Source organism: Euprymna scolopes, chromosome 21, assembly GCF_053919585.1.
Source record: "Euprymna scolopes isolate OS-2025 chromosome 21, ASM5391958v1, whole genome shotgun sequence".
Taxonomy (NCBI): domain Eukaryota; kingdom Metazoa; phylum Mollusca; class Cephalopoda; order Sepiida; family Sepiolidae; genus Euprymna; species Euprymna scolopes.
The window spans coordinates 18,002,162-18,016,174 of record NC_136502.1 but is presented as its reverse complement, the minus strand read 5'-3'; the positions used below and the strand labels follow the sequence as shown (position 1 = coordinate 18,016,174).

At 30.0% G+C, this 14,013-nt stretch overlaps 2 protein-coding genes across 2 annotated transcripts in view; both read right to left on the bottom strand.

The window, feature by feature from the left end:
- Positions 1-4,481, bottom strand: part of LOC145242034 (protocadherin beta-15-like) — a 46,957-nt gene extending 42,476 nt beyond the window's left edge. The window contains exons 1-2 of the mRNA XM_080104929.1: positions 4,002-4,481; positions 712-3,082 (exon numbers count right to left, since the gene is read on the bottom strand). Coding sequence (XP_079961055.1) covers positions 712-3,069 — 2,358 coding nt within the window. The 5' untranslated portion in view covers positions 3,070-3,082; positions 4,002-4,481. The remainder of the gene's footprint in view (positions 1-711; positions 3,083-4,001) is intronic.
- LOC145243058 (protocadherin Fat 4-like) overlaps positions 1-14,013 on the bottom strand; it is a 186,939-nt gene that overhangs the window by 50,510 nt on the left and 122,416 nt on the right. Inside the window, exons 7-9 of the mRNA XM_080106163.1 lie at positions 6,416-6,578; positions 5,434-5,735; positions 3,695-3,711 (exon numbers count right to left, since the gene is read on the bottom strand). Of these exons, the coding sequence (XP_079962289.1) occupies positions 3,695-3,711; positions 5,434-5,735; positions 6,416-6,578 (482 nt within the window). The remainder of the gene's footprint in view (positions 1-3,694; positions 3,712-5,433; positions 5,736-6,415; positions 6,579-14,013) is intronic.

Sequence of the window (14,013 nt, the reverse complement as noted above, 5' to 3'; positions counted from 1 at the left end):
ACTGTACTATATTTTATTACTAATTTTTTATATGCACTGTATAAAATTTTGCTTAAGCCCCGCCATACGGCGATTTCACCTAATGATTCCAACTCCGGAATTGATTTGTGCTGTATCCCAGGGTTCTATTGTATTTGCAAATAAGTTATTCATTTTAATCTTGTTAACAGTTTAAAAATGAATGAATTATTCATGGTCCTTCAAATTTGAAAACATAAAAGCTGTCATATAGAAAGTTATTTCTGTCTTTAGAATTGTTAGCCTTTTCATGTATTAAAACATTGAAAGTTTTGGAAAATTACCTTAAAAAAGATAATTATATTATACAGGGATTTGCTTCAAATAATAGTTTAATGACTAAGCGATGTGGTATTTATTAAGATAACTTCGACAATTCTATATCAAAATTATAATTTAGTAAAGGAAATTAACTGCAGAGTAAAAAAAATGTTATGCAAAAATTTAAAGGCAATGCTGGGTTAGTACAGTTAGTCATACATAAAAATAGTTTCAAAGGATAATAAATACAATGTCATTTAGCATTAAAAAAAAATAATATTGAAAGTCAAAATAATTTCGTTGAATACATGTTTCTGTTTATAAAATATTAAGGCAATAAATTATATAATATGTACACACATTTATAACCAATACTTTTGGTTTAGAGAGATTTTGAAAGAATCAATGAATGGAAATAAAATAAGTACTTACTTGATGAGTAGCAGTCTGTTGATGCAAAGGTGAACAATGCTGATCAATTTGGGATGATTTCCGAGATTCTGTCAGATGATCTGATATTACTGAAGTAACATCAAGCCATGAGTTTGTATGATAGGATGGACAAGTCAAATGTCTTTGATCATTAGGACATCGATGAGGTGTTTTAAGTTCCTGTCTTTTTTTAACATTTCTTCTTTGACAATATTGCAAAATGCAAATAGACATTGAAGCTGTAAATATCACAGATACAGTGACTGAGATCAATGTGATGATGATGACCATGTTAAAATGTATTTTATCATCAGTTTTTATATGGACTGATTTTGGAACTTCAAACGTTTTATTACTAACAGTCAGTATTAAAAATATAGTGGTCGATGCAGATTGAACTGGGGTACCACTATCCTTGACCACAAATTTTAGATCATATGAGCCAGAGTCTTGTTGAGTGACAGTGCGAGTAAAAGATAAAAGTCCAGTGTATCGATTGATTGTAAATAGTTGTTTATCATTGCCTGAAGTTATTTCATATTTGAGAAAGGCATTCTCACGGCTATCCCTATCAGAAGCCTTCAGAGTTGTAATGTTCTTTGTCTGATGTGAATAGTATACAAGATTTAAAGTAAATGGATTAATGTGAGGAAAAGTAAAATATGGAGCATTATCGTTTTCGTCCCTTACATCAACAATAACATCAACTGTGTTATTTAGTGGTGGTATTCCATTATCTTTGACAAGAACTTGGAATTTATAAACATTTTGCATTTCATGATCTATAGAATTTAATGTTGAAATTAATCCATTCCTTTTTATCTGAAAAGGTAAAAACTGTTTATCTTTGGTGAGCAGAGAATAAGTGAGTTCTCCTCCTGCTCCAAGGTCTTGATCACTGGCATTAATAAAGCCAACTGGAATTTGGGATTTCTGGTTTTCATCAATGCTAAATCTGTAAATTTCTCTAAAAAACTGTGGTCTAACATCATTGACATCATCCACTTTTATAGAAAACTCCTTTTTACTGTGCAATGGAGGGGATCCTTTATCATAACAAGTAATGACAATGTCATGAAGGTCTTCAGTTTCTCTATCCACAGGACTCCTCAATATGACTTTATATTTTTTCATTGCCATATTCTGTAGTTGAAATTTGTCATGGTGCAGATTACATGTGACTTCTCCATTCTGTCCAACATCATGATCAGTGACCTTTACAAAAGCAATGAAACTGTTAACTTCTATATTTTCCGAAATGGTAGTTATATTTGCCATCGATGGGAAAACAAAATTAATATTTATAGTTGGTGGATTATTATGTTGACTGATTACATGGATTGAAAGTTTTGCTAGAGAGCTCAATGATGGATTACCTCCATCTCTCGCTTCAACATATAAGCTATTAATCAATTCTTGGCCAAGAGAAAGCCTTTTATGCAAGAAAACTTCTCCTGTTTCTTCATTCAAATGAAAGTGAGATCTTACTATTTCAGAAGTTTTTGAGCTAAAGTGATAAGATACTTTTCCATTGACTCCTGTATCCAAATCTGTAGCAGACAATATCAAAACAGGCGAAAATCTGCTTGGTTCATTAGTCAAAGAGACATTATATACTTTTTGGGAAAAAACTGGAGGATTATCATTTATATCAGACACTATGATGTGCACATCCAAAACGCTTTGTTTACTTGGAGATCCTCCATCTGTAGCAATTACTTGGATCATATATTCATCTTTAGCATCCCTGTCCAACATATTTTCCAATATGATATTTAAATCCGATGTACCATCTACTCTTTCAGAGACAGACAGTGTAAATGGCTCATCTCTGTTCTTTTTCAGTTGATAGTTTATTTGTGAGTTTAAAAGTCCAACATCTTTATCAACTGCATTGGGGATTGATATTTTAATTCCTTTGCGATCTCTTTCAGAAAATTGAATACTGACTTTTTTCTTTGAAAATGTTGGTTGATGGTCATTAACATCTTCAATTATCACTTTAATTTCTAACAATTTGATGAAAGATGTTCCTTTTCTCACTGCCACATCTATCATTTTATAACATTCTTTTTCTCGTTTGCACATCACTTCTGCATCCAAGTTTTGTGTTGTATAAAGTTTTCCTGTATTCTTAGATACTCGAAACAGCTGACCAGAATCTAGCATACCTTGTTGAAGGAGGTTAAATGTTATTTGTTCATTGTTCCGATGTAATGGGCCGTCTATCAGGTGTGTATCCTTTGAAATGTCTCCCACGAATGTTCCTGGGCTTTGGCCTTCTTTTACATAATATGTTAAGTCTACAGCTTGACTCACATGTAAGATAACCAGTAGAAGTTGTGTTGAAAACAACATGATGTAGTTGTCTCTGTTTAAGAAAAGAAAAATGAATCAGAACTTCATATCTGCAAAAAGTTAGAATATTTACTAATCGCCATAAATTTTCTAACTTGCGAATTTGTACCAATTTTATATGAATATTCTGTGTATCATTATTTGGAATATCTCGTTTATACTGACCTTTAGGAAATCTGTTTATTCATTATATTTTTTATTGCATTTTTGTTAAAGTTTCATGTTTTTAATATGAAAAAACAACTCTAGAAATATTGGCTACTTCAGAGAACATACTTTAATAAATTAGCACAATTAAATAATTCATTTTGAGATTTAATGCTTGATATATAAATAATTACATCTATATACACCTATGAGTAATAATATTATCTTTCAAGAATATTCTGTTTCAAGTAAAATAAAATAAAATTAATTTATATTAAGTATATTATTATTTTAATGACTTAATAATTTTATATCTTATTTTAAAATGTTTTCTAACTTTTAAGTGCAGTATAAATCAAATTTTGTAAAATATAAAATAGTAAATGACTAAATTACAATATAAAAAATAATGTATTCTTTAATATAGATTGAAAAGGATAACATTGGGAATTTTAAAAAAATCAAATCAAATCTGAACAGAAGTTTTGTGAAGTCCTGAAAAGTAATATTGAAGAAGAATTGAATTTATTTGAATATACAAATGAGCAAAGGAATATGTTGTAACAGCCATGGAGACTTTGAGTGATTATCCTGTGATTTTTTGAAGACAGATAGTGATGAGATTAAAAAACAAAACAAAACAAAATAAAACTATAAATAAATGTTTAATTAAACTAATATATATTTTATAATTAAACTATAATATTTACATTAAATATTTTTATAAAACAATTTGAACCCAAAGACAATAAAAAGAAAGCATAAAAACATTAGCAGCTACTCACCTGTGATGTTAAATCCAGTGGAATCTGTGGTGAGATAAAAAGTACATCCTTGTATAGATTTCTGTTTTTACTACTACTGCTGTATGACAACAGCAATAAGTAAATGTGTGCATGTGTGTCTGTTTTTTGTGAGAAAGAGATAGCAGTTTGTTATCCTATCAAGTGTCTTGTGTATGTAATGGCTGCTCCAGTCACCGGAACTGATTGAATAAAGGCAGGATCTCTATCGCTACCTTTTTTTCCCCATTGCCGCCCGATGCACATGCATTCCCTGCCCCACTCTATTCTTTTTGTCTCTGTATGACTTTCTTTTTTTCCCTTTCTATTTTTTCCTTTCTATCCTCCTAACAAACACATATATCTACACATGTTTGGAAATGAATGATGAATTGAGTTTTTATGGAATAAATGATTTCATAGATCAGTTTTATGCTGAAACAAGCAGACATATTTTTTCTCCTGTTTTTATCATATGTTAATAACATATTACTATAAGAAAATAAACATCTATGCTTTACCAGACATTAAATCCCTGCAAATAATTTTAATTCCTCTATTATCTCTAATATTTTTTCTCACTAATTTTAAATATTTTATTTTAGGAACTTACAATAACTTACACACAGATACACAAAAGTAATTTATAATGCATAAAGTGGAAATGGAGACACATTTCTCTTTATCCACTAAACCAGCTGCATATTTCATGCCAAAGGCATTATGTTAAGTACAATTTGTAAAACACATAAAAACCAATGATGGTGTTAATCGTCTAGAAATCAATATCCTGTGTGTTTACTTATCAATACAAATCTGAGTACCACTTCTGGAATGGGGAATCTAGGTCAATGGATATCTTTTTTACAAATCAATAATCTCTGTAGCATCTTTGCAGCTTATCTTCTGTTGTTTTATTTTTACTTTATGCTTTTCTTTTAATCTTTTGTTTTTACAATTGAAGAATAATTGTTTTCGGTGAATGTTTAAAAATATCAACACAGATATTGTTAATACTGTACTATGATAGGAGTGAGAAATGAGAAACACAAAGTATTCACTTGTAACTGTATTTCTTTTATTGTTATTGATTCACAAACAAGTTTTTTTTTTAATTTTAGAGTTGCTTATTAGTTCCGGCTAGATTAATTCAATATTTAGTTTTTTTTCATAAAAATCAAATAGAGATTTTAATATAAATGTGTTTTAACATTAATAGTGTATTAAAAACATTTGATCAAATGAAATAGTAAACATATGTTTTATTGTAATCACATTTTAAATCATCCATTTAATGATGTGTATATATATATATATATATATATATATATATATATATATATATATATATATATATATATATATATATATATATATATATATATATATACTAAGGTGTGTATCAATCTGTGTATGAATCTTTCGAGATCTTTTACAAAGGTAATTTATTTTGAACACGTGGTACTGGAGGTAAAGGTCTGGGGTATGAAGCAGGACGACTGCTCACTGGTGAAGTCCTAGGTACTGATTGTGAGCTAGGTTTGTCACTTTCTATTGTGGCAGACTTTTTTCCCATCATATGTATGTTTTGGTCATTGTTTGTTTTGGAGAAATACCTAGCAGTGACCATGGCATCACTGGGGTGGCTGATTATCTGTTCTATGGACTTCATATCTCTTCTGTGGAATTGGTCAGTTTGAGGTGAAGGAGAATGACAGTATTGGAATGAGAAGTGTTCTGAAAAAGTTAAATGCATGTAAACAATTATTAGGGAGATACATGTATTTCATACTTTAAAAATAGGGTTTAGTGAAATATTATCTAAGCAAAGTTGCCAGAAACAGATAATTTGGAAGTGAATAATTGTTCTTTGATTATTTCTTTATTATATATATTTTTTATTCATGTATTTAATTTAATTTTATTTTTTCCATACTTAATTTGGAACTTCTCATCTTATTCTTACTGCTGGCTTCTATCTAAGCATCAGAAATGGATATTCTTTATACTGTTCTGTTTTGCAATTTCCAATCTTTTCTATGTTCATAGTTCCCCTCCTTGACTGACCACGGTAGCTTCATTTAATCTCATTCCTCCTTGAATCTATTGAATAGATATTTGTGTGATAAGCTCGTATTCATCCAAACTATTATTTTCATCATTTTTTACTCATGTATTTCCTTATTGCATATAAGTTTTGCCAAATGTTGTGGTGTAAAATCTTATATTAATCTATGGCTTGACAATACTAATTATGATATATATCTTAACTATGACAAGGTAGCAAATTGTTTTTATGTAATACTGTATGCACACAAACTTCTACTTTTTAAGTTATATATTTTAATATTGTTTGTGACTAGATAGATTCGGAATATGTCACAGACTGGCCTAGTCTGATATCCCTTACTACATACCTGGTACCTCCACACCCCGTCCCATGCCTCCCTCATGCCAGCCATGTCCACTATCAGAGTGTGAAGATTTTGTAGATCTACAGCTATTGTTTGCAGAAGTTGTAATCAAACACTTTTCATGTCTGTCCATGTTTGCGATTTCTGCTATCTCTTCAATACACATCTGTATAATAAGAAAAAAGAAAAATAGAAATATATTATTGCAACTTATCTAAGAAATTTGTACTATAGTTTCATTTCCAATTCGTTATATATTTTTAAATCAGCTTTTTTCAAATTTGCATTATTTGTATATTTTATTCAAACTAAAAATGAATAATATTAATCCAAGTTTTTTCTTAATCATCACAACTGCAAAGCTTGAATGATAGCAATGTTACAATCATGACAATATTTATAGGAATATATTTTGGTATATACACATCATTCTAAATTAGCAGCTTTTCTGTTTTAGGCATTTATTTAATGTTTTATAGAGTTTGATCCGACATTTTCTGGACTAAACCTAAAACTTCGTTTAGCATTAGGTTAGGATTCAAACACTTCGGTTCTACTTCTATAGAAGTACCCTATATTTATACACTATAGAAACCAAATGTTCTATACAAAGTATGAATCATGGCGTTTCTGTGATAGGTTTTGGGTAGAAATATTGAATATGTGCAGTCATTTACTGTTTAAATAACAATTTAAATTTGTGTCTGACATCTCGTTTATATTACAGAAATTGGGAAATTTGAAAATATATGTAACATAATTTGCTATTAATTTGCCTATCTTTTATTATGGAAAGAATTGTATATTTACATTCCTTGATTCGTTTTGTGAATATATATTAAAATTGTAAAGAATGTTATTTTAAAGATTATACTTTTTGTTCATATTTGGTTACCCTAAACATGCACCATGTAAAGATATTGCAATGTCCTAATATAATATAAAGTAAATTTTTCCAATCATTTGACTGCATTAATGGAGTATTTTGCTTTAGCAACATTGATCAAAATGGTTTCTCTAATTATGTTCATTTTTCTGTCATATGTCTTGCCAGTGATTGTTTTATATTCTCATAATCTTTTACTAATCTCTGATTATACTTTTAAATATGTATATTGACCAATGTCCTATGCTAGATGAAAGAAATATTTAAATATTTTGGTGACGATTTGCCAATAATTATGAAAATATTTATACTGACATACTGATCAAAGTGGTGATTCATCCTATAGAATAGCAAACTTTTATGTGCTTTGTAATTTTGACTTTTTAGCTGGACATACAAACACACATACATACAGATAACTCCCTTTTATTTAATAGATAATTGAAGACAAGGGAAAAATTATAACGAGTTTTTTTCAACATGAATCTAGTTGACAGGAGGAAATTCTTTATAATTTTTATGGCAAATGAAACAGTTATCATCAACAACAACAAAAACAATTTTAGTTTTTATTCATTTAGATGACAGTAAAAGTATTTAATGAAGTATTTTATAATATTAATACCTCCCTCTTTCTCTTCAGATAGAGAAGGTGAGAAAGAGAGAGATTCATATAAAAAACTCTATCTATCTATCTATCTCTCTCTCTCTCTCTCTCTCTATATATATATATAGAGAGAGAGGGGGGGATTTTTCTTCTACGTAAGCATTGTTTAAATTTGAATAAATCTGTACTTTTAAAAGCCAGTACAACGTAGATGTTTTTAACAAGCATTTATTGGTCTATAGTTAAATTTTCGGTGATATAACACCATCTTCAAGAGTAGAATCAGTTTGTATTTTATCTTTTCCTTCATCCTTCCTTGTGACATGTTGTCACCAGAAAAGTAAAGTCCATATATTGCTTCAGCAGTGAGATTTTTAAATGTTCAAATCAGTCGGAAATCACGTGACTGCTTGAAATAAATAAGTGGATATTTTCCTCTATGTGAGCGTTGTTTGAATTTGAATAAACTCTGTCATTTTAGAGAAAGACAACAGTGCAGAAATTTTGAAAATAAACATTTAAATATAAACAAATAAATGTTTATTAAAAAAACTTCAAATTTAAGCAATGAGGAAAAAATGCACATTCATTTTATGCAGTCACGTGATTTCCTACTGATTAGAGTATTTGAAAATCTCATCGTTGGAGCATCATACGGACTTGACATTTCTGGTGATAAAATGCAACGAGGACGGACAAAGAAAAAAACGCAAACTAATTTTACTCCAGAAGAAGGTGTTATATCACCGAAAAGTTAACTATAAATAAATAAATGTTTATTTAAAAATACTCTGCGTTGTATTGGTTTTCTAAATCTGCAGATTAATATATATATATATATATATATATATATATATATATAAGCTACATGGTAAGTACATTGGCATATTTTACATTTTCTTTTACCGGGGAAGTAATCCCCAAACTTGCCCCTTGCTAAAACTTTTATAATAAATGAGATATAATAATTTAATAGTGAAAAGAATTGCTCTACATCATATTTGAGTCATACTCTGTAATAAAATTTCAACTGGATCTCTAAACTTGATCATCAATAATATTTATGCATGGAGTAAACTCCTAAACTAACTAATTCATCATTATGAAATATATATTATAGGCAACACGGCGAGTATTATGAGCACTTCATGTATTTTTTATAACCTTAACCATTTAGTGAGTGTGCGTCTGAAAGATTACCCTAATAAAATTATAACACATATTGCTTATACCCATCCTGAGACGAGTATTCTGCTAGTATCTATATTTGAATGCCTATATAATAAAATCGATTTTTCTCCTGCCACTTCAAAAGTTTCATATGATAATTTGCTCGATTTCTCCATTTAAACACTTCCTAATGTATGTTTCTTGAAAATATGCGTACATTCCATCATCTTTCAAAATTTAATTCCTGCTTTTTCTAACTACGTCTTCCACAAAGAAGGTGGCAGACATATTCACTATTTTACAATTATTTACTCCTGCATCTCTCACATTCACCAGGGAATCCTTAATAAAGATATTTATGAATAATTGATGTAATTATTTCATTTTTTCCTTCTCACGTTTATCTACAGTGGAATGATAAATTTGTCGCCCTAAAGAAAACAACACTACAGCTTTATTTTTAAACTTTTATTGAAAAAATCAATTCAGGTAACTTAATTATGTGTAGTAGAGCTGACATCTATTCAATGTAGCCTCCTTCAACCTCAATCACCACCTCGATACAGGTCTAAAACTGCAAGCATGCCTTTTCCACAAGCGCCAGCAGGAGCTTGGCGAATACTCGGCAGATGGCGGCGATCAGGCTGGCTTTGGTGTTCTGGAAGGTGTTGGTGATGTTCTCGATGTATGACCAAATGAAGTAGTCGAGCGGGTTTAGGTCGTGGGAGGAGGGAAGCCAGTGAGAGAAGGGTACACAGTCGTAGCACTCCTTCTGAAGCCAAGCCTGGGACTCTTTGAATTTGTAGGCCGATGCTGAGTCTTGCTGCCACACCCAGGTTCTACCAGCAGCCATCTGATTGCCCCAGAGGATCACCACACTCTTCTGCACATCCAGGTATACTTTGGTGTTGATTTTCAAACCGACTTTGAAGATGTGAGGTGGCATAATGTGGCCCTTGCTTGAAACCACACTAATAACCATAACCATGGCTGGAAACTTCGTTGAGCTTTGCCCTCAAGTGTTTAACTGTTAAGTTTAACATTTTGAGGGTGTTGGCAATGGTCCTGTTGTCATAACTTGCATCGGTAGAAAGCATGAGTTGTACAATGGTGCATCTCTAATCTCGTTCGTTGAACATTGTGTCACTTTCAGACGATAGAAGATTCCTATCGCTTTTGGGATTTGTACACAACTGGTCAACTAGTAGATGGTCTGCAACAAAAAAAGAAAACCAGTTTTCATCAAACGGAAATAGAATCATGTCGTTTTCTCTAGGGCGATAATTTTATTGTTCCACCCTGTATATCATACACTAGCTTTTAAATCTAAATAACAATCACTCCCTTCTGCAGAATAAAGGAATACTAGATTTCATTCATTAGGCCATTCTGAATGCTTATTGCTTATACATTCTGTAAATATTTTGATTTAACAGGATAAGAATTAACAAACACATGGCCGCTGGCAAATGCTGATATCTGCTTGATACCCCCACATGTAAGGACATTTTTGACGTTCAAGCAATGATGCATTTTTTAATTATGTTTTGAATTGACTTCATGATAAAAAATGCTCTCAGTTTAAAAGGATTTCTTCATTTCTTAAGGATAAAGACAGCTGATTTATTTTTTGCTTTTTGAAATCCAATAAATAGCATAATAGGTTCTGTCGATTTCATGGTTTCCTAGCAAGGGTTACTTTTTAGTGTGAGGGGAAAAACACATTTTCACCAAAATGGGAACTGGATTGGTACAAAATGCTTCAATCTTGTTGAATTTATAATCACAAAACACTTTAATCACTGAAATTACTTACAATGATACTGTTTTTTCCCCCCTAATTTTTTAAATCCACAATTACTTCTCTGATATTTTATTTTTTTTCTATTAAATAATTCAGAAATCCACAGATAATTTGTTCATAGTGGTGAAGGCTTTATGAAAAACCATCCACACTCTTTGGTACAACTTCTAATCTCAGTCAGTGTAATGGCTGCCATAAGACAAAGCAGACAATAGACCTCAGGTTTTACATCAGTTTTCCTTCTCCAAACTGTATGTCTTAACAAAAAATTGAGTGTGCATTTCTCTCAGTGGATTAAACGCACCCCCAGATACCAACCTGGAAATTTCTACATTCTGGCACGATACATACTGTGCTTAGCATTCCCAAATGTTTACCCATCTCGTACTGGCAAGGCTCATTGTTGCATAATTTTGGTGATTTGTTGAGAATCAGTGTCAGCGTGATTATGCCATATATATATATATATATATATATATATATATATATATATATATATAATTTTCCCCAAACCTCTGGCCTTGATGGAGGGGAGACTAAAACTTGCTGCTATGGTTTCAAATGATCTGAAATAACAGCAAGGGTAGACTTGATTCCAAATATTTCTCATATGTTATACTTCCCCTCTTTTGGAAATAGAATACAATTATGAATATCTCCAGTATCAAATGATATATACTATGAAATTTACTTTATGGATGCAAATCTATGAGGGGATCAATGGCTGAGTTTTTGGTGTTTCCATGAAACTGAAGCTATAAAGAAGAGATTAAAATAATGTATATATGTATCAATTGAAATAAAATGTCAATCATAACTATAACTAAGTGAATCAACGTTTATTTCGCTTAGACTATATTCTTATATATTTAAATCATGCAAGGTACATATTAAAATATTGTTTGGTATTTGAACAGAATTATGTTTTAAAACTAAATCCATTTGTATTGTTCTAATTAGCTGTAATTTGCATTGTACTAAAAAAATTACCCATCTCTTTCTAAGTATTGCCTATTTAACTCTGTTATTTGCCTGGTTCTATCAGATCAGGCTATCTGAAGATACTGGTTTTCTTACCTAAAATTTATTAAACATTAATGTTATTATTTTCTTCTGTCCGTTTGCAAAACTCAATCCTGTTCTGCAAAATTTAAACCAAAGCTACCAATTTTCTCTACAAAATAACCAAGACTACCATAAATGAATATTTGAAGAGATAAAGACGTTGAAACATAAAAACTGCTTCCAAAACTACTGTATTCGGCATTAAATAACGCCAAAACAAAACAACAACTCTGTTATTTGATGATCTACTCTTATTTTATACTGTATCTATCACACTTTCTTCTGTCTCTCTTTCCCTCTCTCTTTCTCTGTATTCATTATCAGTCAAAAGTAATAAAACTAATTATAAAATAAATGGGAGTAGTTCATTTAAAATTATAGGGAATATCAATACAAGTATTAATACTATTTAACCCATAGTCAAAGTAAAAAAGGTGTAAGAGAAAAAGAAATATAGTAAACACAAAGACAAGTTTTGAATTTTGTCTCTTCATTTTAATTAAATTTGACTGGCTTTGCACACTTATTTCTCCAGTGTTTATTTTTTTACATTACTAACGAATCATCATCTGTCAATGCAAAACGTTTCTTGAGGATAAGCATTAATGATATTCAAACACTCTAACCCATGCCCAATTCAATGGATGACGCAACGGAACACATTTTTTCTAATATATATATAGTGACTTTTTTTTTACTAGCTACTGTATAACTTACTACTGTTGAATATTACTTTGACAATCGCAAAAGTATAATTCATATTGCATATTGGAATATATTTTAATTAATATTGTACAGCTATATAAAAAAAAAACGTGAGAAAAAAATCACATTTTTTTTTATCCTTTTAATGAAATAAACTCATAATATGACTGAAGTAAAACTTTCTGTTATTATAATTTAAACTAAATATTACATCGAATAAAATTCATAAACTATTAAAGCCGTTCATAAGAAAATATTAGTATAGATCGAGTTAATTTATAGATAAATTTAACCTAAAGCATCAAATTTAGGTTTAAATTTTCACTGATTTTTTTTTATGTATTCAAATAAGGCATGGGAAGATTTTTTTTGATAAATTTCTAAATAGTCTCTTTACATTCAAAAAGTTTGATTAAACGAAATATACAGCATAAAATTAAAATTAAACATTGATCAATAGACAAAGGTTATTGATTTTTTTTTATCGATATTTAATGATATGTTATCTTTTTTTAAAATTAATTTCATATTTATATTCTCCGAATTGTAATATAAAATTGTATTATAATAAAGGTTTATCGATACTTAATTCTACATTTCTATCATGAATAGAATCGCATAATTTTAAACAGAAAATTCTAAAAAGAATGGTAAAGAGAATTAATTTATTAACTATATGTCTTTACTTTCTTATAATGACAAAATTAATATCAAAGATTAAAAAATGAAAATATTTTCTTATACTGTGTTTAAATGCTAGTAATTATACCTTTATATGTAAACATAATGAAAAAAATCGACTTTTTAGAATAAAATTATATACAACTAGCAGAGTGACCCGACGTTGTCCGGGACTGAATGACGATCAACGAATGTTTCACACTCCCATATTTATATTGTCATCGAAATCGATGAAATAGCCCATTTTTCAATCAAATCGATTGATTGCCTGATCTAATTGAGGACTTCACCGTGACACACCTGGAGGAAGCTTCACATGCCTCTTGCAGCGACTAAGTTCACAATATATTGCAGTCTACATTGCACTCTAGAGAAAGCTTACTGTTGATTTTATAAAATTATTTTTAAATATAATGGCTTGTGTTAAAGTTTAAAATGCAAAAGTCATGTATCATGCTTTAGTTGTGCTCTAAATAGAAACATTCATTTCGAATGTGCCATTATCATATCAAAGAACCTACCGTTGATTTTATATGTTGGACCTAAAATAATAAGCCTGGTAATAAAACTTCTCAAATGCACTTGCGATGTTAGGTCATGTAAGATGTTAACTTTGGTCAAAATCCCCTGTTCTTTCTTGGATCTAATTATTTCGATTATCAATAGTTATCGAAGATATTCCG